The following is a 26,382-nucleotide window of genomic DNA, read 5'->3' on the forward strand; positions in this document are numbered from 1 at the left end:
CGTTGCCCTCCGTTTTGAACAGGCTGTGAGCCGTTTTGTCATTTGGATTTTCTAGATGCAAACAGCAGAAGCCGCTGGCCAATCACCAAAGGGAAAGTGCTGTTAGGATATCAGGGCCGGGAGCTGCAGCAATGTGGGCTGACAGAAGAGAGCTAACGCACTTTTGGAGGTGAGGAGCTGGGCGCTATGCTGGAGACAGCTGGGCAGAAGCAGTTAGCGGGGCGTTTCCTTGTGTCCTTAGCTCAAGAGTCACAGTTTCAGGAGCGAGCATCTCAGAGGTCAGGGTTCATTCACATGCCACCTCCCTTCTAACTGTGTCATTGGGGAGGGGCCTGTCTGGACCCTCTGGCTCCTGTGGCAAGAGACGGTCCCATCAAGTCACCCAAGGGCCTGGAAGGAGGCTCCCAAGGAAAGCAGGAGGGGTGGGTGCTGAGCAGCATCCAGCAGCAAAAATAGGCTCCAGCCCCTGCAGGTGTGGCTGCGCCATCCCAGGGAACGTGCCCCGGCAAGCACTGGTGCTGTTCTCATTACAGGCGGGGTTGGTTTCACTGGACAGGTAACACTTCCTCACCTCTCGCCCTCTGGATCGAAAGCAGGTGCTTTCGAGGGCAGATCACGTGGGCGTGCCGTCTGGTTGCTGGGTCCACGCGGGTTCTCAATCGTGACCTGGCTTGCAAGCTCTTTCCACAGTCAGATAAATGAAGCCGTCGGGGAAGTATCCTCAAACTCTTACAAATAAGCGTGTGATAATGACACATGGGGGCCCTTCTAAGACCTCCGCTAGGCATATCAGTGACTGTGCTCATGAGCGCCGACCTCCGCTAGGCGTTATCAGTGACTGTGCTTGTGAGCACGGACCTCCACTAGGCATGTCAGTGACTGTGTCATGAGTGCGGACCTCCGCTAGGCATGTCAGTGACTGTGTCATGAGCGCCGACCTCTGCTGGGTGTTATCAGTGACAGTGCTCATGAGTGTGGACCTCCGCTAGGCATTATCAGTGACTGTGTCATGAGCATGGACCTCCGCTAGGCATGTCAGTGACTGTGTCATGAGCGCCGACCTCCGCTCGGCGTTATCAGTGACTGTGTCATGAGCATGGACCTCCGCTAGGCATGTCAGTGACTGTGTCATGAGCGCCGACCTCCGCTGGGCGTTATCAGTGACTGTGTCATGAGCATGGACCTCCGCTGGGCGTTATCAGTGACTGTGTCATGAGTGCGGACCTCCCCTAGGCATTATCAGTGACTGTGTCATGAGTGCGGACCTCCCTTAGGCGTTATCAGTGACTGTGTCATGAGTGCAGACCTCCCCTAGGCGTTATCAGTGACTGTGTCACGAGCGCGGACCTCGGCTTGGGGATATCAGTGACTGTGGTCATGAGCGCGGACTTTCGCCAGCCAGCTTCAGAGGAGTGGGGTCTTTCTCCACTCTGCTTCTCCCAGGTGACCATCTTGTGAAGGCGATGTGTTCTTTACACACAAGTTCTGTGTGTATGCGTGTGTGTGTGTTCCACACACAGGACCAAAGTTGAGATAGGCGCCCATTCTCTTGGTCCCACTCATGGCCCCAGTCGGCTGTCAGAAGTGGGTGTTCTCCACATGTACCCACCACGTCAGGGCACAGTGGTCACGTTTCACACCTCAGCAGGTGCCTTGATGTTGACCGGAGGCCCCAAAATCATCTCTTTCTGTGACTTCTAGATCTTAGATTCCCAGGAACTGGAAAACGGCTGTTAGTATCTTTTGGGTCCAAGAAACTTTGTCAGAGCCCTTGTGGGAGAACCATAGATTCTCACTGGATAAAGGGAAGAGTCTCGTGTTAGAGGAACTGCCTGTCTCCCCACATTCTCAGGTTCTGGAGAGCAGCTGAAAGCATCTGGGTGGAGGTTAAGAGCTCCAACCGTGTAGCTTTGATATATCGGGCAAGTTGCTTAAGCTCTTTAATGCTGTTTCCTCATTTATTGTGTGAGGCCAAAAATACGCATTCCCTAAAGTTGTGAGGGTTAAAAACAGTAATGAAAAGTGAGTGGCAAGTGCTGAGTACATAGTCAAGTACCTGATACTTTTTAGTGTAAGGTAAGTAGCAAGAAAGCATGAAATTTATTTCCATTTATTCTGACTACATGCCATAAACCATCTACGCACAGAGCACTGTACTGGGTGCCATGAATGACAGAATAAGAGTAACAGGTGCATGAAAAACTTAGAAGACAAATGGGACAGAGCTAGGTTGCAGAAGACTTAAAAAGTTTATGTATTTACTTTTTAATGGACACATTGTACATGTTTATGGGGTATGATTTGTTGTTTCCATGCATATCTGTATTGTGTAATGATCCAGTCAGGGTAGTGTGTGTGCCCATTGCCTCAAGCATGGATCATTATGTGTATCATGCATCATTATGTATCATGCATGTACCATCATCATGCATCATTATGCATCATCATACATGTATCATTATGTATCATCATGCATGTATCATTATGTATTGCCTCATGCATGTATCATCATCATGCATCATTATGCATCATTGTGCATGTATTATGATGTATCACCTCATACATGTATTATGTATCACCTCATGCATGTATTATCATGCATCACCTCAGGCATGTATCATGCATGTACCATCATCATGTCTCATTATGCATCATTGTGCATGTATCACCATGTATCATGCATATGTCATCATGCACAACCACATGCGTGTATCATTTCTTTGTGGCGAGAACACTCAGAAGCCTCTCTTCTCGCTATCTTGTCTTATAGGTTATTTTATTGTTAACCGAAGTCAGCCTGTTGTGCAATAGAACAATCTCTCCTCATCCCCTGTCCTCATCCTCCCCTCCCAAGCTTCCATAACCACTGTTTACTCTCTGCTCCTAGGAGATCAACTTAATTTTTTTTTTTTTATTTTTGAATTTTACATACAAGAAATCCAAAATCCATACAGGAAATCCATACAAGAGCTCCATACGAGATCACTCAGTACTTGCCTCTCTGTACCTGGCTTATTTCACTTAACATGATGTCCACCAAGCTCATCCATATTGTCACAGATGCCGGGATTTCATTTTTTTCATGGGAGAATAGTATTCCGTTGTGTATCTACACCACATCTTCTTTATTCATTCTCCGTTGTTGGGCACCAAGGGCGATTCCATACCTTGGCGATTATGAACAGTGCTGCGATAAGTGTGGGGGTGCCGATGTCCCCTCAACCCACAGATTTCCTGTCACCTGGGTCTCTACCCGGCAGTGGGTTGCTGAGTCCCATGGTTGTTCTGTTTGTGTTTTTTTGAGGAACCTCTCTGCTCTTTTCCTGAGTGGCCGTACGGAGCTATAGAACTTTAGGCCTATGAGAGATAAGCCCTCCAGGACACATGCCATTTTCAGAAGGGCAAACTGGAGCCCAGGAAGGTCGGGTGCCTTGACCAAGGCAGGCAGAGTGTGAAAGAGGAAGTGTTAGAACCGCAACTGGTTTTCCTCTCCAGCCTCTTTTGTGAAGATTGGATGCCAAGGTCATATAGGAAGCACTATGGATTATGTAGTAGGTGCTGTGTGCCATACATTAAGATTACGTTGTAAATAGCAGGCACTATGTATTGTATATCAGCATGATGCACTGGGTCCTGTTTTCTGGGAGCCTGGCATCTGGCAGGTTCAAAGAACTTGCAAGGTCCACAGGAAGAAATCTGGGACAGCCCAGGGAGCATCACTGAAAGAATTGGCCTGGAATGGAAGCCCCACAGCTCACCTGGGGGGAGCAGGGGGAGGACAGGGGTGAGGAGGGAGAGGGCCAAGGGGAGCAGGGGAGGACCGGGGGTGCAGGAAGAGCACTAGGGGTGCACAGGAGAGCAGGGTGCAAGGAAGACAGTGGGGATGGCGGGTCCCGGGAGAGGGGAGGAGGGGAGGCAGGCCACCGGCCACCCTGACTTCAGCCAGGAGACCCATTTCGGAGGCTCAAAGGGTCCTGAGTTTGTGGAGATTCTGCAGCCACAGTGGGAAGCCCATACCTGTGCTGGATGCGCAGATTGAGGGGGCTCCTGGGGGACTGTGTTCCTCTCCCCAGGGGCCATAGGACAGCGGCTGCTTGTCTCACAGGTATTTATTGGGGTTTTCACTACCCGCCAGGACTTTGCTGCCCATGTCATACATTTCATGTAACCTGTAGGTGTAGAGGCCTCATTTTCAGACAAAGACGAATTAATATCAGAAGGTGTCTTGTTGGAGGTCATGGCTGGAGCTGGTTGGTCAGGCTCAGACTCAGGCTGGCTTCCCTCCATGTGACAAATGGCTCCCATGTCACCTTTCCCTGACTATCAGGAGCTCCCAAAGGCCAAGGATGGGATGGCCGCCTGGACAATTCAGACCTAAGGAAGGGCTCCTGGCCTCTTCCCCGAGAGCCTCCAAGCTGACTGTTCTCTTCCTGGTCAGCAGCTCATGACCCCCGGTGGCTTCCTTGAGCTGGGACTTGACTGAAACCCCTGGGACTGGCCCTCCAGCCGCCCTGACCTCAGGGGGTCGAGGTGCTCACTGGGCCAGTGCTCAGGAGGCTCCGTGCCGGCTGGAACACCGGGAAATCCTCTATCTGAAGCTTTGACCCAGGTAGGAGCCTGGAGAGGTGACGTCCTGGCAGGCCTCTCCCGCAAACCCCAGAATCACAAGTGACCACACCAGGTCCAGTGCCCATGGCAGCAGCGGGAGCCATTTCCAGGGGCAGCTTTGGGGGTTATCTCCACTGTAATTGTCCTTCAAGTCTTAAAAAGACCCCTGAGTAGGAGAGAAAAAGCATCTTCAAAGAAAACTCCCTTCATCTTGAAGAAAGTGAAGCGTCTGCGACAGCCTTGTGCTCATCGTATTGCAGTAGAATTTTAGGCTCTGTCACTCTTGTGACTTCATTCGATTGGCATCGATATTTTGAAAATAATGATTTTTCCTAATTGTAAATGTAAAATGTATTAATTATAGAAACATCATCCACAAGCCTCTCACTCAGAGAGAGGCACCGATAACTGTTTCTCTCCATGGAGTACATTCCACTGTCCCGTTTTCCCACCGCACCGCGAGGCCTGACGCTTTCCTCTGTCATGAACGGCTCTGATACAACGTGAAATGGAATTCCATCTCAGACAAGCACCGTGATCACTGACCCCTCACTCCTCAATGCCTGTGTGTCATCGAGCACCTCACCTGTGCTGTGTATTTCTCTTTAGGGTCACAAAGTAATTGCCCTGTCATCTCTGTGGGCAAGGAGATCTCTCCCGAGTTTGATTGGTTTTTCTGTTTTCTTAGGATAGAAATTTCTCTAGCAGTCATTGGACTATTGAAAACACAAATAAGTCTCACTTCATACACTAGAAAACTTCATAATATAAGGTTTATGTTTGCCATGAGAGGAAACAAAATGTCTTAAATGCGTTCACACATCCTAAGAACAATGGCATGAAACGGTCAAGGAAAAGTTCCTTCCGATAGTAAAAAAATTCACCCCCTTATTAAACCAATGATAAAGTTGCACCAGATTAGGGTTTAGTTCTGAAACTCTGTGCTTTTAGATATTTGGTCCATTAGGATTTCCTGGTGGGAGACACACGCACGTAAGTCTCTTGATGGTGGGGCTCCGGTTCCCTGGCCGAGACCACGTGTGTGTCTTCAGACAGATGCATCCTCTGCAGGTGTCTGATGACCACAGTGAGGTGGGTGTGTTGATAATAATCTACTGTCATAGACACCTTACCTCATTACGCTGAACCAGGAAGGGCACAATTGATATTCTCAGGTTTTTTAATCCCTTAAGAAGAAAAGATAATTAAAAAACTCTTTTCACTCAAGAAGCATACGATAGAATCTGATCATACAAACAAAGGGTATTCCCACTGATTTGAAAATTACAGGTTGAATCCCTGAGACAAATATCTTCCCTGCTTTCAGGTAAATCACTGTCTACAGGTGAGATAACCATGTATACAACTACATCAAATTGTGTTGTGGTGTGTTTTGATCTCCTTTATCCACACCACTATCAGTGAAGAGTTATTGACACGATATTAGCTAATCATAACAACCATTATTTATTAGTGGCTATTATATATCAGACATTTTACACACTTTATTTCTAGTCTTCCAGAAACCCTGCATGAGAGCTGCTCTATTTTTTTTCGAGAAGAAGTTTCTCTCTTGTTGTAGTAAGGGCTACAGTAAAGTGTCACGATCTCGGCTCACTGCAACCTCCGCCTCCTGGGTTCAAGTGATTCTCCTGCCTCAGCCTCCCAAGTAGCTGGGATTACAGATGCCACCACACCTGACTAATTTTGTATTTTTAGTGGAGAGAGGGTTGCACCATGTTGGCCAGGCTGGTCTCGAACTCCCAACCTCAGGTGATCCGCCCACCTCAGCCTCCCAAAGTTCTGGGATTACAGGCATGAGCCACCACGCCCAGCCTGAGCTGCTGCTATTCTTATGTGATAGACGGGAAAGCACATTGGAGGCGTTGGTTAGGTGGTGGGGCCAGGCCGCACATCCAGGCTGGATTTTCTCCACATGGCTGTGGGAATCCTACCACCTGCAGCACCTCCCAGAGGATCGCACGTACTGTCCAGGCACTAGTAAGTGCTTTTAGGTACAGCTTGCTGTGTTCTGTCTCCATATGGCCAAATTAAGCATTCAGTTTTAATTAAACTAATAAGAGGTGTCATTGGATGTGGTTAGAAAAGTGTGGCATGTTCTGACACCTAGTGGTTTTAAGTATTTTCATCTGCTATGTGGCTTACATGTGCCATGATGGCAGGACCCAGTGAGTTCGGGTCCCACTGGGCACAGGGCTGGCTCTCAGGGTCCCAGCGGGGGTGGAGGTGTGCACAGGTGGCCTTGGCATGTCCTCAGCCTTCCCTGTGGGCTGTGGGCTGCAGGCTGGGCTGTGCCTGTATCTGGGCAGCTTACCCAGGGCTCCCTGGTGTGACTTCCTTTGATGCCCGTAGCAGCCCTGTGGGGCAGCTGGAGGTAAAGTTTGTGTTGCAGGAGGAACTGATGCACCTTCCTTTCCTTTTGGCTTTGTAGTGCTTTCTTCATTCATTCATGAACCCTCAAAATAGAATTTGAGGGCTTACTTTTTACTAGGTAAATCACAACATCTCCTAGCTTGGAAGGGCCGGGGCAGCAGGGGAAAGAAAGTTGTGGAGATTGGAGTCTGAGTGACCCACGGTGGGGCATAGGGAGAGGCGGTCCCTGGATGCAGCTGGGCAGCCCTTGGTGCCTGGCCAGGCCCCACAGTGGCCACCCCATGCCCCTCCCAGTGCCTTCACCACCACAGCCCCATGCCCTGCTGTACTCCCAGCACAACCTTGGGAGGTTGAGTGAGCACGTGAGTGGGAAGAGGGGGCTTCCAAGACCATCCACATCCCACAACTCCGGGGATGTGTCCGAGGTTTCCATGGGGGAGTCGTGTTTTCTTGTGTTGTCTAAACCACTGCTGTTCCATCGTCTGCTAAAGCAGCTGAAATGGTTTCCCAAACAGAGTGAAAGAACACTTGGCTAAATGTGCTTTGCTGAGGAATTCCTGCCCCTCCTACACTCCCCCCACCCCCAATGACACCTGGAATTGAGCGGGGGCCCTGGAGCCACCCCTTGGCTGGTCAGGGTGGGCTGTTGATTGCCCGTAAGCAGCCACGCCCCTGTCCTTGGCCTCCAAGCTGTGCGAGGACGGCTCACACCAGCAATGCCGAGATTGGCTCAGGGAGTCCAAGTGCACATTCTATTTTGGAGAATTCTATCCACCGAAATTTACTGACTTATACAAGAAGCCATGATCTTCGCTTTCTTTTATTTAATGATACATGATGTCCACGTGAACTAGGCAGCTTCCGGCGGCTCCAGAAGAGAGCAGTGGTGTTCGGATCTTCTGTGTCATCCTGAGCTGACAGCAAGGGGCTTCCAGGAGGAGTCAAGTTTGACACCCCCACTCCTCCCCCAGAGGCCAAGCTCGCCCCTTCCCCAAAAGTGCAGAGCCCTGAGGTCTCTCACCTCATGACACTCCTAGGTGGCAGGCACCACTGGGGCTGTCATCATCCACAGATGAACTAGCAAGCTTGAGGGAGTCTAATGCTTTTCTGAAATGACAGCCAGAAAGTGGCAGGGCTGTTTCGTTCCAAAGCCCTCTCCCCTCACTCCACACAGAGCTGGCTGCCTGCGGGGCTTGGAGTTCCAGGAGACAGGGAGGAGGTACTAATGTCTTCACTTGCAAAAAACTCATGCTCAGCATAAAAGTCTTAACGTGGGAAGCCAGCAGGCATGGCAAGGTGGTGTGTGGCCTCATGCACATCTGTGTGGCGTAGGGGACATCGTTTGGGGGCATCTCCAAGAAAAATGAGCAGGGCCAGGGCTGATGGAGGCCGGGGTCAGGAGGGCCCTGGAGGGATGGGCAAGCACATGCGAGTGGTGATCAAGCCGCCTTCAGGAAGCCGTGAGAAGGGTTCAGGGAAGCTGATGAAAGGCCCAGATCTGGGCATCACCAGTGCATGGAGGGCTGAGTGGGCAGGAGAGGCCTGAAGAGCAAAGAGCACTCAGAGCCTGGAGAACAACCGGCCCAGGGGATGTCCAAGAGGCTGGCACGGAGGGGGCTGGTAACCGAGCCTGATCACACAGCTCCTGCCTCTGCTCCCTTCTGAGGCTCTCGTGTGCTAAATCTAGCACACATACACATATGCACACACACGTACACATGCATGCATATGAAACACATGGCACACACATGCACATGCATACACACAATACACATGCACACAATGCACACGTGCACACAGCACACACATGCATACATACAATACATGTGCACACAGCACACACATGCAGAGCAATGTCCATGAGTGCAAAGCACACACATGCACACACACGTCCAATGTACACACAGCATATGCTCACACACATGCATACACATGCACACAATGCACACATGCACACGTGCACACAGTACACACACACATGCATACACACAATACATGTGCACACAGTACACACATGCAGAGCAATGTCCATGAGTGCAAAGCACACACATGCACATACACGTCCAGTGTACACACAGCATATGCTCACACACATGCATACACATGCACACAATGCAACACATGTACATGTGTGCAAAGCACACATGTGCACGCTCATGTGTACACACTCCCCACAGAGTTCTGACTGGAAATGCTCAGGCAGGAGCAGCATTGGAAGGAGGCCCCTGGTGGGTGTGGAGACGGGACATAACCCACATTAGCCCAGGACACCATCAGCTCCTCTACCCCAGGCTATTGCCCTCGGAAGAGCAGTGGCCCCCTCCCTGTGGGATCCCTCACGTCCTCCTCCTCCCCTCTGTCTGAGACCCACCAGCCCACCCTTATATCCCTGGGGTCTCTTCCCTTTCCTCTCACTTGGAGCCATGCGCTGTCCCCCTGCCCAGACATCCATGTCCACACTGCTCACCACCCCACCAGTGGTGAGAGCTTACCTAGGATCTTCCCTTTGCAAGAAAGAAGAGAAGGGATAAATACTTATTTTTCCTTCTCAGGGACAGTAATAATGGTCATTTTCTTTTCCTTTTCTTCTTAAACGTCTCATTATGGAAATGTTCAAACACCTGCAAAGTAGAACAGAATGAGCCCCAATGCCGTCATCTCTGGGCTGTCTCCTTTGATCTGATCCCCGCCCGCCCTCCTACGTCCCACGCTGATTCCTTTGAGGCAAACATCGGATGACATCTGGGCATTGGATTCTGAAACGTGAGTGTGAAGGAGACGGGGCGTGTGGCTGCTAAGTCTGCCCAGAAGTCGTAGCCTTCGGGGAACCGATCACTATTTTGAAATGTCAGGACACGTGGACAGGGAAGAACTTAGTCGAAGTTTTGCTGTGACGAGGGCGTGTCTTCAGGAAGAGGCTTGTGCGGCATCATCCTCAGCTTCTCATGAGGTGGCGTTGGTCACGCGGTTCTTGGTTATTCCATAAAATCTTAGGGTCTTGTGATGTGTTGGTTGTTTTTTCATGTGTATGACTAAGCCTAGCAAGCCAGGCCCCTGGGATGCCGATTTACAGGCTGTGTCCTCTCAGTGACAGCGCCCAGCTCCCGTTTCCTCCATCCTGCAGTAAGAGCTGTTAACATCACAGAGCTCACTGCATGCAGCGGCAGAGGGAGCGGCTCCCCTCCCGCCTCTCGGGCTCTCCTCGCCTGTGTTCTGCACCAGAGAGTGAGCTACGGGGCGGCCTGGCCTTGTCCTCTCATTCCCTCAGCCGCTGGCACAGTGCCTCGTAGGCAGTAGGTGCTTAACAGATGTTCAACTAAACTCCTTTCAAGCTACATAAAATACCCGTATTTGGCTTCGTGGAACTGCATGAGCGATTATAGATGTTCAACTAAACTCCTTTCAAGCTACATAAAGTACCCGTATTTGTCTTCGTGAAACTGCAGGAGCGATTTGGCTCGTGCTGGTTGAGTGAGAAAAAGCAGCTCCCGGGCCCTCTGGTGATCAGCTTCAGCCTTGGGCGTGTCTGTGCCTCCCTCTCCCGCCTGCCCCCACACCTATGAGACCGTAGGTCATGCTTGGCCAGGCCTGGCAGGGAATTTCTGAATCTTTACATTCTTTTGAAAAAATGATCTGGTGTGGAGTTAGCTGTCGAGGGAAGCCAGGAGGTTTGTGTGCAATGCTGGAGGGATCGGGAGGGCTGGGCAGTCCCAGGGTGATGTGGGGCCCTGAGTCCCAGGCCCTGAGCCCATGGGCACGAGGGGCAGGTCAACTGGGAGCAGTTGTATTGCACCAGATCCTGCGACTCTTAGATGCCAACGTGTCCTCGTGCCCTGTTTAATTCCTCCTCCATCAGAGCCTCCTGAGTAGCTGAGACCACAGGCATGCTACCACCACACCTGGTTAATTTTTGTATTTTTGTTTTGTGGAGATGGGATCTTGCTATGTTGCCCAGGCTGGCCTCAAACTCCTGGCCTCAAGTGATCCTCCCACCTTGGCCACCCAAAGTGTTGGGATTGCAGGTGAGAGCCACCACCCCAGGCCCTGATATTTTTTGATATTGACTAAATACTGAAAGGATAAAAAGCTCCTACTGAGTTGACCACGAGGCTGTCTCCTTCACTGTCCAGAGAGGAGTGCTGGGGCCTGCAATGCTCAGAGGCAGTGGATGAGAATGTGGACAGTCACTTTCCCTGTGCTTGACTTCTCACACAACCATCTCATACCTCAGAGCTGTGGGCTCGTGGTCTATGGAGGGGCTACGTGCTCAGGGTAGAGCTATGGGCTCGTGGTCTATGGAGGGGCCACATCCTCAGGACAGAGCTGTGTGCACGTGGTCTATGGAGGGGCCACGTCCTCAGGGCAGAGCTGTGTGCCTGTGGTCCTCTCCCTACCACTCTGTTCTCCAGCCCCCTGATTCCACACGGCATCCCCTTCCCATCACTCCATACCAAGCCCAAATGTTCCATCCATGAAGATTCATGAGGTCGTTTCCTTTGGAGCATGAGGCACGTTCTCCTGTGGTCCTGACCTCTGAGCAGTGGGAACACCTTTCCATGTGGAAGTTCTCAGCGACCTCGGTTTTGGGTTTCATCAAGCAATGTGTAACCCTCACAGGCCAGCGGATGGAGGCTGCTCTGGGGTCCTCTGTGTTTGTGCTGTTGATTGTCCTTGGTCTCCTCCCAGCTTTGTCTCTGTTGATTAAAGGCTTTCTTTTGGGAAAGCTGGCCCTCTAAGGGCAGTGGCTTCCTGAAACCCTCCAGGGAGAGTGCATTTCTGTCATCGAGTTTAACTCAACTAATGGAACCGGATTTAATAGATTCAAAGCGGATGAAGGTGTGTCAGTCACAGAGCATAAGGACCACTGCTGTGGCCACTTTGTCCTTTAACCCCGTGCACACCTATCAGATTTTGAGAATCAGAGTGGATGGCGGTTACTTTCTGTGGGAACATGCACTTAGCTGAAACCCCTTACTAAGATGATCTGTCATCAACTTCAGGTTTCATGCTTTAAAAATATTCTCAACAAGAGAGAAAAATAACATAGGAGACTTGACTGTCTGGGGTGAGGGCAGGCTTGAGGAAAGACTGGGCAGATGTGTGGAGCCGTTATGTTTGGAGGGGTTACCAAGAAGCAGACCCCCCATTGCCAAGAATGAGGGCCTTTTCAGGCAGGAGGGGCTCCTCTGTGAGTGACAGCGAGGACCAACCCCAGGAGCCACTTCTGGGGCCCACGAAGAGATGAGGCTGGAGACCTTTCTGTCCCTGGGCCATGAAACCATCCCTCCTGACATTCTGATTCTCCATGCTCAGTGGCTCTGGCCAGGGACCACTGACCCACCTTGCAACTCTGACACCTTTGAGGTTCGTCTTGAACCCTCTTTACACCTGCAGTTCTTTTTCATTCTCTGCCTATAACCCTGACCCCTTGGTTTACCATCTATGGGGTAATTTATCATAAGGTCCAAGAAATGAGATGCTCTTTAGGGGGCTGACATCCCACCCGGAGGAACAGCCCACACCTGCGGATGAGGGGGAGGCATCAGAATCTCCTGGGGTGTTTTCAGAGCCCCCCCCACCTCCACCTCTGCCTCCACCTGAGGCCCCCCACATCCTCCCTTGAGTGGAGAATCACTGTGGTTAACGTGAAGCACACAGACAAAAAAAAAAAAAAAAAAAAAAAAAAAATGCAGGCACCCACAGCTTGGCCTGAGGGCGGTAGGGTGGGACTGGAGACGCGAGGTGGACGAGAGCAACACCTCCAAATGCAGGCCCACGGCCTGGCCTGAAGGGCGGTAGGGTGGGACTGGAGACGGGGTGGGTGAGAGCAATACCTCCAAACAAGACGTCTTATCCCAGCCCCTCCGGCTGCAGCGTTGGAGCCCTGTGCTCAGCATGGCTGTAATTTTAGTCTATTTTCTGGGTGACAGTGAGAAATTAAAGTCTCTTCAGCCAGCACAGGGATGTCCCTTTCTGGGCCTGCCGTGCCCACAGTTAAGTCCCTGGAAAGCAGCAAAATGTGTCACGGAGAAAACACTCTGCTGGATTCTGGGGCGCTCAGTCCACACAGACTGACGTGGAGCTGCGGTGCGAACCCCTGAGATGCTTGGGAATCCCTTCCACCGCAGTTCCCACCTGGCTTAGTATTCTACAGGAAATTACCAGCCACACCCATGCTCCGTGTGTTATGGCAAATCTGGGAGAGGACTCAGAACATCTCAGATTTCATAACCCTTCAACCCCTCAAGCCTCCATTGGCAGCCCTGGGAAGTAGGAGGCTAAGGCTGCGTTCACACACTGGTGAGAAAACCAAGGCGCAAAGTCATGCAGGCAGTGATTAGTTCATTTTATGCAGTTAATGAGAAGCGGGCTTAAGGCTTGAAGGCAGCTCTTTTCACTTCCGGCCCTGTGCTATTAGAACAAGTTCATTCACAGTAAATCTGTAAGGCTAATGTCGGGCTAGTAACTGCTGCTCAGGCAGAGGCCACTAATTGATGTAACTGTTATAAAAAGGAAAAGGTTTTGTTTGTTTGTTTTGAGATGGAGTCTCACTCTGTCACCAGGCTGGAGTGCAGAGGCCGGATCTCGGCTCACTGCAACCTCCGCCTCCTGGGTTCAAACGATTCCCCTGCCTCAGCCTCGAGTAGCTGGGATTACAGGTGCATGCCACCGCGCCGGGCTAATTTTTTGTATTTTAGTATAGATTGGTTTCACCATGTTGGTCAGGCTGGTCTCGATCTCCTGACCTCGTGATCTGCCTGCCTCTACCTCCCAAAGTGCTGGGACTCCAGGCATGAGCCACCATGCCCAGCCAGGAAAAGGTTTTAGAGCCAATTGTGTCCCTTCTTTGGGGTGGCTGGACACGTTATATAGTCTTGAGACCCCCAGAACTTTGCTTGATGAAAAACGCCCAACAACCCAGGAAAGAACAATTTTACTTAATATTTTTATTCACTTAACAGAAACATTCACTTATCAGATATCACTGAAGTGCAATTTACAGAACTTAAAGGCAAATTAACATATGTAAATTCATATTTTAAGGTTTTGGATTTTTTTTTACAAATATTACAAATGTACATCCATTGATACAATATTGCCATTCAATCATGCTTTTATTATGTACATACCTTCAATTAGAATTACTATGTATTAAGTTCATTTTGCTTACAAAATGCTGAAAACTAACGGGGTGCGCTGGGAGAGATTTTTTTTACCGATGCATAAACTGCAGAGAGATAGAAATCTCGGGCCTGTGTGAAAAGAGGCCCTGGGACCCAGGTGATCTTGCCTTGGTGTTTAGGGGTTGCTCATCCCTCTAGCCTCGGCTTTAGGATGATGAGTTGGGAAATAAAGTGTTCCTCTCACCAGGGTTCGATCTGCCTATGGTTCCCGCAGGGGCGATACTGTTTCGTGTGCATCTCTAGAGGTCGGCACGGTGGCTCATGCCTGTAATCCCAGCACTCTGGGAGGCCAAGGTGGGCAGATCGCTTGAGGCCAGGAGTTTGAGACCAGCCTGGGCAACATGGCGAGACCCCATCTCTACCAAAAATACAAAATTAGCCAGTCTCATAAGCCGGTCTCAAAAAAGTAAACAGATGTCTAGAGATGTGGCCACTAGTGTTCCTTCTGGTGGGAGGTCAGATCACGTGGACACATTTAGGAGAGTCCAAAAATGACTACAGTGACTCCCTGTGCACAAGGCGTCAGGAACCCAGCAGGGCTTCCCTAGCCTTGAGCATGAAACTGCTGCCTAGGAACCCAGCGAGGCTCCCGCAGCCCCAGCATGAACCTGCCACATAGGAACCCAACGGGGCTCCCCCAGCCCCAGCATGAACCTGCCACATAGGAACCCAGCGAGGCTCCCCCAGCCCCAGCATGAACCTGCCACATAGGAACCCAACGGGGCTCCCCCAGCCCCAGCATGAACCTGCTGCGTGGATCCCTTGGTGGGGATGGTGCCTAAGACGACCTCCTCCTGGGTGGGGGCCATGGCAGCAGAACAAAGGAGCCAGGAGCTTTGGGACAGGGACTAACAAGACAGCAAGAAAGAGAAGAGGCAGGGAGAAGAGAAAGGGGCAAGAAGGGAAGTGAAGTGGCTGAGGGGAGAGTGAGCGGAAGGTGGTGCCAGCCGCCTCTCAGGCTTCCCTGAAACAGCCTGAGAAGGAAGCTCCCTCTGTCTTCACCACATCTTTGGTCCCCTGTGGCCTCTGCTCCTGCCTCCTCACTTCCCCACCATCCTTCCTTCACTTTCTCAGATTCAAAATTTGGGAGAAGTTTGACAGGAGCCACCAGCAGCCCAGCGTTGCCAGAAACAGCCCTGCTCATGCAGTGGTGAGGCCCGTGCCATGTCCTGCAGCCGCCTGCCTAGCCCCACACGGTGGCAAAATACCAAAAGACCCTAAAATACCAGCGAGACGGGATTGGTCTGTCCCTGCTAAGAGCTGCCTGGGGGTGCTACGGCCTCGCCTGCAACACAGAGCTTCTAAATTTCCACCTCCAACTGCGAGCTCTGCAAAAACCGCAGGCGAGGACAGGCTTTGGGGGGGTGTGGGACGGCGGCCTCCTGATGTGGACGAGGGGCCTCTGCAGCCTCCCTGAGGGCCGCGGGAAGCCCACAGAGCCTCGCCGGTTCTGTCGGGCGTTACAAGAGGCGGCCTCAGCGATCCAACAGCAGTACATAAAAAGAAAGGCTCTCAGCTTCCCTTTGGTCTCCGTTAGAAATTGATACTTACTGTATTTTGGGCCAAGTAGTCAGATTATTTTATTAGAATGGCTTCTTATAAAAGGGCATATAAGTTTCCCTAAATTAAAAATGTCTACTTTATGTACGTCTCAAATGTCTTTGTTTTAAACAATATACTATAGACACATCTTGAAATTTATCATCTAAAAATAGGATTTCATCAAAATACTCTAACTATTCTGGGCATTGATATCCTCTGTATTTACTGTTTATGGCTCTCCAGATGTGGTAAACACTATATCAAAAAAAAGCATGTGACTTTGTTGATAAGAAAAGCTCCCTGTGAAAACAAAATGAGGTGGAGAAATATGAGCTGTGTGTTTCTTTGAAAAGTGGAGAAATAGGAGCTGTGTGTTTCTTTGACAAGGAACCCAGCTTGACATTTCTGAGGAACAGGACTCATCACAAAGTCAGCATGGTGTGATAGATATATACAGATGTAAAGAGAATCGCAGGAATGGAAAGGAAACAATAGCTATCGACCCGCACATCCTTTCCTCGGCAAAAACAAAACCAATGGAAACCCTAACTCCATCCATCCCTTGACATCACACACGGCTGCGAAACCGAGACTGGAGGTGGACGGCAGAGTCTGCTGGTGTGCAGCTGTTCCCTGCCGCTCAGTCCTGCAAAATTCCGGAAACCACCACATACTGACTTTTTGACTAAGAACCAGGCAGGAAACCACATTGCTGATCTTCCCGATGGGAAAGCAGTATGTGTTTTGGAGGCAGATAAAGGTGGCGTTGGTTTTATGAGGACTTTTGTAGGGGGCCTAAGCAGGCATGAATATAGACCACAGAAAATCTGAAGCAAGGGGCTCGGTGGTGTCAGGTGGTGGGAAGTGTGGGGGAGCCGGGCTGTGATTTTGAAGTGGACTCGGAGGGGCCGGCCTGACTTCATCAGCCCCCATTGTGTTGTGCCCAGTGTATTTTCAGGGTGACAGAAAGTGACCCGTCCCCTACTTGTGTCTTGCCCCCTCATTTGGAGGGGGGTGCGTGGCCACTCTTAAGACCAATTCAGCGGTCAAAACTGCAGGGCAGACCTGGCCTAAGAGTGGTGCTGGGATGTTCTGACCTGGACCCAAGGGCAAAATCCTCAGGCATCAACACCAGCCTTTCTATCTCTGCAGAGGTGGCACAGCCCCTCCAGGCCCATCTGGGGCTGTAGGAATTCTGGGACCTGGGTCTTCCAGGCACACCTGGGGCTGTAGGAATCCTGGGACCCAGCTTTTCCAGAAACTCTTGGGGCTGTGGGAATCCTGGGACCTGGCCCCTCCAAGCATAGCTGCGGCTGTGGGAATCCTGGGACCGGGGTCTTCCAGGCACTCCTGGGGCTGTGGAATCCTCAGGCCCTGCCAGTTGGGAGCAACCTGTGTGTGGCGTGATCTGGTGTGGCATGCTTCCCGCATGTGGGGTCACCCCTGACTGCCTCGACTTCCTTCTCCTTTCACTACCCAGGGCCTGGGACCCTCCTCTCCTTACAAGGGGTCCCCACTGCAGCCCACATCTCCTCTGACAGATCCCTCCATGGAAAAGCTCCAGCACCTCAAACTCACTTCTGGCTGCTTTGGAAACTCTTCTCTTGCTATCAACCTTCTCTGAAGAGCTTTAATCTCTCCTTCCATGGAGTCTCCTGTGGACTTAATAAACGAATCCACACACTTGTACTAGTGGGTAGCGTGGAATTAATGTGTGGCTTTCTCCAATGTAGATGTCGATATTTCAGTAAAGTCTGAGTTGTTTCTGGAAGGTCAGTGCCTGAGACAACACGAATCCCAACCCCACAGGTGCGGCTTCATGGTGCTGGTCACTGGGTGGCTGAGCACTTTCCGAGTCCCGTGAATCAGACCCTGCAGAAACAGTGTGATTTGGAGCCCATTGGGGGAAAGCATCATACGCTTCTCTAGCCAACATCTCAGATGAAGGTGATTTGAGGCCTGGGTCAGAGACTTTAGCCAGGAGCTGGTCGTGCTCCCACACGTTCAGGGGAGTGCTCGCTTCTGACGGCTGCGAACGTCTGAGTCTCCCATTGCCTCTTGACTCAGTTCTCTAAGCTTCATCTTAGTGATGTCAAGTTACCAGAACTTAATAGAAACTGGTCGTTTGAGCTTAGCTTTTGCACTGAATTAAGATTTCATTTATTTTTGCGATTTTTATAAAATATTAGTATGAGTCCTTTATTTGAAAAAATGTTCTCATATCTTTTGAAACTTTATCTTGAAGTTGCCTACTCCAGTGCCTGTTTTCTTTTCTAAAAAACTCGACTGATAAATTTGGCCTTATTTTAAATCCCAGGAAAAGTTTCTATTTCCATACTAATATCCCTACTTCTTATTATCTTGTAACAAATAGCTACAACTCAGTTTCATTTCTGCCTTCTCATTATGATAACTGTAATTTATAGCACTCGACTATGTACAGCACGATGTTATTCTTGCACTTTCTGGGGTGGTCAGCTGGGATTATTTCCAGGAAGCCCACACTCCAGAGGTGGACACCAGCATCCAGAGGTGGACACCAGCATCCGGAGGTGGACACCAGCATCCGGAGGTGGACACCACCATGCTTTGCCATCTGCCATCACCGTCATGAATTTCAGAGATGGATTTTTTAAATTGGAGAAATGAGAGACTGGCTACCTAGCATGATAAATGTTAGAAATAAGTTATCGGTGATGAGATGGACAGCAACTCGAGGCACATGGATTACGTAAAGATACTTGGAAAAGAGCCTGACCCCTGTATGAATACAGCGCCTTGGTTCTCAGGGATGACGCTGTGGGCTAAAGCCCCTGTGTCCCATCTCCACTGTGAGCTGAAGGTCTCTCATGTTGGAAGCCTTCTCTGAGGGTCACAGAATCCTGCCTCTTACATTTTTTGACAGCTGAACTTTTTTGGGGTCTTGTCCTGCAAGCTGTTGATTGGAGAATCTGAAAGAGCGGAGAGCTGGTAGCCTCTCAAGCTGAAGGTAAAGGTTGTTTTGAATTTTATTTTATGCTTGCTTTCTAATGAAAATTTAGTTAAAAAGTCAGACTTTGATTAAAGACTTCATCTCCTTATTACCTGGTAGGGAGGTTATAGGGTGGTAGCTAACCCTTACACAACACAGACCTCAGTGGCTCTCAGTATCGGCCACCATAAACCAAACATGGTGATGGACTGAACAGGCGTGGGTGGCTTTGCAGCGTGCGTGGGCTGGGTGTTTCCAGGCTCCCCACCTCTGCAGCGCGCCTGGGCTGGGTGTTTCCAGGCTCCCTACCTCTGTAGCGCGAGTGGGCCAGGTGTTTCCAGGCTCCCTACCTCTACAGCGCGAGTGGGCCAGGTGTTTCCAGGCTCCCCACATCACAGGTCTTAACTCTGCCTCACGGGGGCTTTGGGACCTCTTCCTTCACTTTGCGGGAATGGCTTTTGTTTCTCTGGTTCTATTTTAGGTGTTCGGTAATGTCGTGCATCTTAAATATTTTTTGAAAGGAGGTGGAGTATAAAAACCGAAATGAATAATGAAAATAATAGAGGATTCTTATTGGTTTCTCTGGGGCTGGGGTGGGCATGGCTTTTCTCTTCGCTTGTGACTTATCTTCATGTGCCCCCCTAAAGCTGTGCTTGTTAGACCCCAACGTCGCCGAGAGGCGCACGCAGGGGTGGGGTGCAGGGACAGGGCCTGAGGCTCACTCCTGCCTGGCGATGCGTCGGTGCCGCCTTCCAAGGCCGCAGCTAAGCCCCCTTGCCTGAATGGAGCCCTTCCCTCGGACGCCACAGGAAGAGTTGGTGCTAACTCAACAGCACGTGTGCCCCTGGGTGTGGGGAACATGGTTCTGGGGCCAGCGATCTGGGAAGAGGCATGTTCTGAATTCCAGTCTGGTTGCTTGTCCAAACATTGCACACGCGCGTGTTTCTGGAACACCAAAGGAAAACGAATGCAGGGAACCGGCCAACCCGCTGCGTCGCCCCCCAGACACGGCCCAGTCCCTCCAACGTCCCGCTCAGCTCCAGCAGCCAGGAGCCCGCAGCCTAGAGAGTCAGTAGAAACTGCTGCTGCTCTGGCGGTTTCCTCACCCAGGTGCCCAGGCCAGCCTTCTGAAAGGCCTTGAACAGCTGCTGTTTCACAGACTGGTAGGTGTGCGCCCCCAGCTTGGCCTCACAGTACATGGAGGGTGTGTCTCCGGGGCTAGGTGTCCGTGTGCTCAGCTGCAGACAAGAAGGAGAAAGAGCCAATCAGACACCAGCAGAAAAGGAGCTTCCGCCAAGTGAGTTTTACACGCCAGGCATCAGCTCTTGGCCTTGGCCTTTTGCCTTTCTTTCTCCCACTATTACAGAGAGCAACCGTGACCAGGTCCTCCCGCTATTCCACAGGAAACCCAGTCATCGAGGAAACCCGCTTCATTCGACGTCTGAACGATCAGTGAGTGGGTAAACTTGACTGCTATTAAAAATATGAACACTGTGCAGGGGCTCCAGGTGGGGTGGGGGATGGAGGGGGACGGTGGGAGCTCAAACAGCATCACAGTGGGCAGGGAGCAGGCCGGCGAGAGTCATGCTGTTGGCCGAGCAGGAGGATGATGGAGCTGGGGCGATTCCTCTGTTAGCTTTCTGAGGTGTGCCAGGCAAAGCTTAGCAGCAATACAAGACAGGGATCAAATGCAGCTCTGATCCCCCCACCACAGGGCAGGGAGGCCAGGAGGGAGGAGGACGGGGCTGTGGGGGAGCTCCGAATCCCACAGCGGGTCTTCCAGGGAGGCACTGATGGGGGGGTCACCTCGAGCACGTGCAAGAGGAGAGGGCCCTTTTGTTCAGCAGGACGGCATAGATGCTTCCCTGACCTTCCCAGTCTCCAGGAGAAGGGAGACCCGGGCAGTGCCACTGAGCGGACAGGACAGAGACTGAGAGCTGCAGGATACTGGGCGCCTTGGCCAAGCTCAGAACTAATATGTACAATTCTGAGTGTCCTCTAAGCTGGCGAAAACGTTTATTTTAGGTGTCAGTATGCCTACCCTGCTCTACCAGTTGACAAATCGACAACACTATTATTCCGGCTTGGAGTCATTGCTTGGATTAAAAAGTACGGAAAAATGAGCGAGGCATTTTTTATGTGTTGGCTGGTTTTTCTGTTATTGGTTGTTTTTGGTCACAGTCTATGCTGCAAACGCATACCAATGTGGATTTTGATTTAAAATCCAGAACTGTTGCCGTTATCCTTGCCTGTGAAGGAGAAAGCTTGCTCCTAATCGCTGATGTCGTGGAAATGCTTGGGCTTTGGGGTTGGGGAGAAATTCTAATCCTGAGATTCATTTCCTGTGAAATTTTGGGGAAATTACACATTTTTTCTGAGTGTCAGTTTCCTGATATCTAAACCGGGAATAGTGTCGACTTCAAAAGTCCCCAGGAGCTGCTCCTGTGACACCCGGAGTGAAGCAGGCGGTGCCGTGCCCGGTGACGTCAGGGGTTCAGCAATGAGCTCGTTTCCTGCTTCCGCAGCTCCAGGCTGGTCTGGGGGCGGTGCCTGGGGCAGCGGGGTCTCTAGCCTACGGGGGAAACGCTGCTGGCCTGGGCAGTGGGAAGAGGACACTTGAGGGGCGCTGGGTTTTGTGTCCTGCCTCTCGCTCCCTGCAGACCAAGTGGTGGCCTCTCCCGGGGGCTTGCTCAGGGCTGGAGCCAGGGTCTGGCTGGGCCCCGTTTCCCTCCAAGGATGGGTGCGACCTACCCTGCCGTACAGCCGCGCCCACCGCGCAGACAGCACGTGCTTGCAGAGCCGGGAGGGGCCCCCGCAGCTCCTCCGCCCCGTGGTGGTGTTGATAATCTCCAGGTCCACGCTGCCCACGACCCAGTTCACGCTGAAGGGGGGCGACTTCCCCGGCTGGCGCGCCTCGGCGTCACTCACGCCTGTCAGGGGAGATGGGCAAAGGCGGCGTTAACATTCCTGGCCCCACACGGGGCTCCCCCCAGGGCAGCTGCGGGGAAACGGAGCCTGTGTGCGAGCGGGAGGAGATATTCCCACGCACACCGTCCTCCCTTTTCATCCTCAGGACTGGCGGAGGCTGCAAATCGGGCAGGACCGTGGTGGCTGCCTCAGGTCCACGGCATTGCTGCGCCTGCGTCAACCTTCTAATCGAAAAGATTTTAATAGTCTGGCGATAATAAAGCTCCTCCAGACTCCCTCCCTTTCTATAAATATTTGTGGAGTGAATGAATGAGCAGAGCCACGTGGAAGTGATCTGAGAGCGTGTTTATGGGCACCTCTGTAGGCCCAGCTCTCCTGGAGGCTAAACACTGGGGCTCCTAAGCAGCAGGCAGCTCCCTGGCACCCTCGGGCTTACAGTTTAGCTGATGAGAAAAACAAAACAAAACAACGATAAAAACAAGACAGAAACGAGTGTAGGATCAGTTGATCTGCAATGTGATCCCGAAACAGCACTGGCTACAGAGTGTTTGAGACTCAGTGCAAAGTGGAAATATGGGGCCTTTTGTTAGAAAGTTGCGAAGAATTTCTAGAGGACAGTGGAGCATTAAACCAAGCGCGGGTTTGTCTGAGCTCAGGTGCCTGTGTGAGCTGCAGGGCTGCACGCCTACAATGCTGGTCCTGTCCAGAGAGAGCCGGCGTCTTCAGGGAAGTCCTGGTTTCAAATGTGTTGCCCCTTGTGTGCTTGGATTTTAACCTGGACCACACAGTCCTTGCAGCCCGGCTCACCCTGCAGAGGGGTGTTGAGGAGGTCTCCACTCTGGGGTGGCAGCTGCTTTGCAGCTGGGGGTGGGGCACTTTCTGGCTTCCAACTGTGGCCCCAGCCCTAACTCCTTGAGGTGCTCCTGTGCTGATTAGGGCTTCTGGAGATGCTGCCACGAGATGTCTGGAAACCCCAGGGGGCATCTACCGAGACCCTGCCCTGTGACGGCCTGAGGATTCCATCACATGAGATTCAGGTGCAGCTGAGCCCCCCCCCCCCCAGTTCATTGTCTCTTTCAGTCCCTTCTGAAGGCTGCATTTGGCAATGTGACCCTCGGAGTGGGGAAGGCATCAGAGGAATACAGGCTGCAGGAGGCCAGAGGCAGCGCCCCAGAGACATAGTCCGATGCTTCCCACACCCAGGGCTTCCTCATGGCCCCGGCATGGTAGACGTGGCCCTCAGACATCCACGGGCAGTGCGGGGAGGTATGTGCTGTTTGGCCCTGTCTCTGCTCAGTCTCACAGGAAGACGCGTGGTTCACACAAAAGTGAGTCGGCAGGGAGTCCAGGCTCCTGCTCACAGCAGTGGCGTTGAGAGTCTTGGTTTATAACCCAGGATCCCTTGCTCCATTCATTCCTCCTGAATCTCCCACCTCCCGTGGCACCTGCAGGACCTCCTACCCGATGCGTTCCCCAAGCCCAGCTGCCTGGGCATCTCCTTCTCATTCATGTCTCCTCGCAGTTCAGCTCTGCCTCTCCAGCCCTGCCTGCCTTCCTGGCCTGCGGTCCTGCGGTGCTCGGAGGGGAGCGGGGCCCCTGAGCTCTCGGGGGCCCATCATGTATCACGCAAGACAGCAGTGCCTGCAGAGAAGAACTTGGCGTCTTGGCCAGGGTATTGCATCCAGGCCACCCAAGTGCCTCCTCAGGTCCCCCGGTAGAGAGGCCCAGGTGTCAGGATTCGTCTGAGAGCAAAGACCTGGTGGGCTGAGCATGGTGCGAGTGGTATCCGGCCATAGCAGACTCCCGGGAGGAAGCTGTCCCCATGTCATGTGGCAGCACAGCTCATGACACCTTCCTGGAACCTGGCTTCATTTAAATTCAGGGGAAGACCCACTCACTACTGAGCTGCACAGCCACAGACCCCAGATCCTCTGCTGCTCTCAGCTTCATCCACAAACCTGAGCTCTGTGGACAGACCGAGCAGACGTCCCACCCCACCCACCTCGAAAGTGACCTGGTGAGCTTCTGCCGGCCTTGGATGGGCAGTGTGGGACACCAAGTGAATCCCGTTCACGTCAGCTCTTCCTTTTTCCTTCAAGTGATCCATGGTGACAGCTGCCACTGAGAGCCAGGAGGGACAATCTGGCCTGTTGGCCGCTGTGGCCGTCCTACTGGGCAGGGGCCGCCTGGGCAGGGGGAGCCAGCTGCCAAGGTCAGGGATGACCAGGAACTGGGAGAGGCAGTCACTGCCCTGATCTGTGTGCGCTGGGTGGCCTCCCCTCCCCTTCCCGCTCCCGTCATCAGGCGGCCTCCCCTCCCCCTCCCGCTCGCATCACCAGGTGGTCTCCCCTCCTTCTCCTGCTCCCATCCCTCTGGTCTCCATGACTGTCAGGATCAACCACTGAGGCGCTGAGCTGCAAAGTCTGAACTCAGAGGAAAGCCTTGGGAGCCTGAGGTCTGCACACGACCTCCTGGTTCCTTGTCAGGACACCCTGGCTCTGGTCTGGGCCCATCTCCCTTCTCTTTGTGGAGGACAGCGTGGGCAAATTGTTGCTGGTCCTTGGCTGGCTGCCATCTGATGGGGCTTCCTCCCAACACTCCCGTCTGCCAGCCATGATGAGGCCCGAACACTTCTGGGAAGGCAACTGTGAGGACGTGGGTGTGAACCCAGCATGTGCACTGCTCCACACGCGGTGGGAGGAAGGAAGGAGCTGGCGGGTGGGCCACGGGGTCCAACCTTGCACGGGGGCTTCTCCTTGCCAGGGTGTGGTCCCATGTGTCCGAGTGTGCACAGGGAGGATGGCACCTGCTGTAAATAACATCTCAGCTCACCTGTGATGACGAAAATCACACTGCAAATCATCCAGTTCTAACTACAACAGCCCCACAGACTACTATTTAACATAGAAAGTGCCGTAAACCCAGGAGCAATCTTCAATATCCAAGCCTGTCCCTGACCCCAGAGGTGGAAAATGCACCCCAGGGGCCTCTCCCACTGGCCAGGAACCAGGTGGCTGGAGTTCTAGGCGGTGTGAGTCCCGTGGCCCAAGGTCATCCTCCACTTACCACTCTGTGACAGGTGACTTCTCTGCTTCACGAGGTGATGTGAAGATCAAATCAGGCAAATGGGAGCACATTTTGGAGCACCCAGGCTAGGAATGCTGTTGTCTTCATCGGAAGGAGGATTTGAAGGCCAGCTGCAGTTTGTTTCGTGCTCTCCAAGTCACACAGATCAAAAATGTTTCTAGTTAGATCACAGGGAACGTTTCCAACTTAGTTACAATCACCAGGGAATGGAGGAACCGACCAACAAGCAAAGGTCAGAGTTCCTTTCACGGCAAACACATTCTGTTCCCTTTATTTGTCCTCTGCAGGGGACAGGGCAGTGTGCTTACACTTTGAGCTTCTAGGGAAGGGTCCGTTCCCCTCTGTGTTCTGCCGGCAAGAGAAAAACTTCCCAAGGCAGCCTAGAAGAATAGCAGTCCTTTTTTCTTCTACCTTCTTGTCTTTTTTTTTTTTTTTTTTTTTTTTAAATAAACCTTCCATGGAGAGATAGTGTTGGGATGTTTTCCTGAATATTCACACCGACAGTCGTTTCTGACTTCGCTGTAACTAACATCTGCAGCTGATCACGCCCACGGAGTGGGAACCGTGGCCCAGATCCCTGAGTCTCATGTACAAAGACACACGGATGCTCATGTCAGTCTCACCATTAGGTTTTGCCGTTAATGACTCTCTCCGTGGGACAGATCCCTCATGGTGAGGGGAAGTGCCGTCAGGAGCGACCTGCTTGCTCTGAGGAACCAGGAGTTTCCTTCTCCAGTGTGGCCAGCAGCCAGGCCCTCTTCCCACGCCGGGGCCAGCCCTCCCGCAGCAGGTGTCCAGGCTCCAGGAAGGCCGTCTCTTCCTCACCGACATGGAAGGGCCGTGGCCTCGTGTGCTTTCACTCTTTTTCCATTTCCCCGCGGCCCGAATCACACTCATGGAGGTAACTCCCTGTCCTGGGATGTCTCCCGAGGACACTCCAGCATTGGGACATCAGGTCATCCCAGGCTCTTCCTTTCTTTGTTTTATTTATTTGGACCTGGGGGAGCCCGTTGGTTTCTCAGGGGGCTTCTGCTCATACGTGAATGATCCCACTCACGGGTCACTGATTTTATAATTTTCCACCAATTTCCAGGTGCTTCACGAAGATGCGCAGAGTCTTCTGGGAGCCGGTGCAGTTGCTCGCACACGGCGTTCCTGTTGAGCACATTCCTGGCCATGGAGAAGTGGGTTTCCCGAGGGTTGAAGGGTGTTAGGGCTAAACTTTAGCTCAGGCTGATTGCATTGCTAGCAGTAGTTGTAGACAGAACCAGACAAGGTGAAGACACATGTGCTCAGGCCTAGAAACGAAAGCCTGGCTTGTGTTTAATTTTAACTCCTATGGCTGGAAATGTGAAAATGTGTTAACTCCTGGCTCATTCCTCCTGAAGTGGGCATCGGCTGATTGAAGATGGAACTCGAGTCCCAAGGACAGAGGGCGTCTGCAGCTGCAGGGGCACCTGCTCAGGCCTGTCCCACCCTGTTCCTCCAGATACCACAGCAGCACATACCTAGTGACCCAGTCCACCCAGAACACATGGCACTACCTCCTTTCCCCAGTTCACAGCCCTAAATGTCTCCTGGCTTCAGGGAATCTCCAGCAGTAAAAGGTGCGAACAGACCTGTGGCGATCGCAGGATGGAGACTGTGCCGTCTGAACTGAGAAAACCT

General features: G+C 52.0%; 1 protein-coding gene across 1 annotated transcript in view; it reads right to left on the reverse strand.

Annotated features, from left to right (window-relative positions):
* Positions 1-13,934: 13,934 nt before the first annotated feature.
* ADARB2 (adenosine deaminase RNA specific B2 (inactive)) overlaps positions 13,935-26,382 on the reverse strand; it is a 527,763-nt gene continuing 515,315 nt past the window's right edge. Inside the window, exons 9-10 of the mRNA XM_005564500.5 lie at positions 21,451-21,629; positions 13,935-19,937 (exon numbers count right to left, since the gene is read on the reverse strand). Of these exons, the coding sequence (XP_005564557.2) occupies positions 19,761-19,937; positions 21,451-21,629 (356 nt within the window). The 3' untranslated portion in view covers positions 13,935-19,760. The remainder of the gene's footprint in view (positions 19,938-21,450; positions 21,630-26,382) is intronic.

This window comes from Macaca fascicularis, chromosome 9 (genome assembly GCF_037993035.2).
Source record: "Macaca fascicularis isolate 582-1 chromosome 9, T2T-MFA8v1.1".
NCBI lineage: Eukaryota > Metazoa > Chordata > Mammalia > Primates > Cercopithecidae > Macaca > Macaca fascicularis.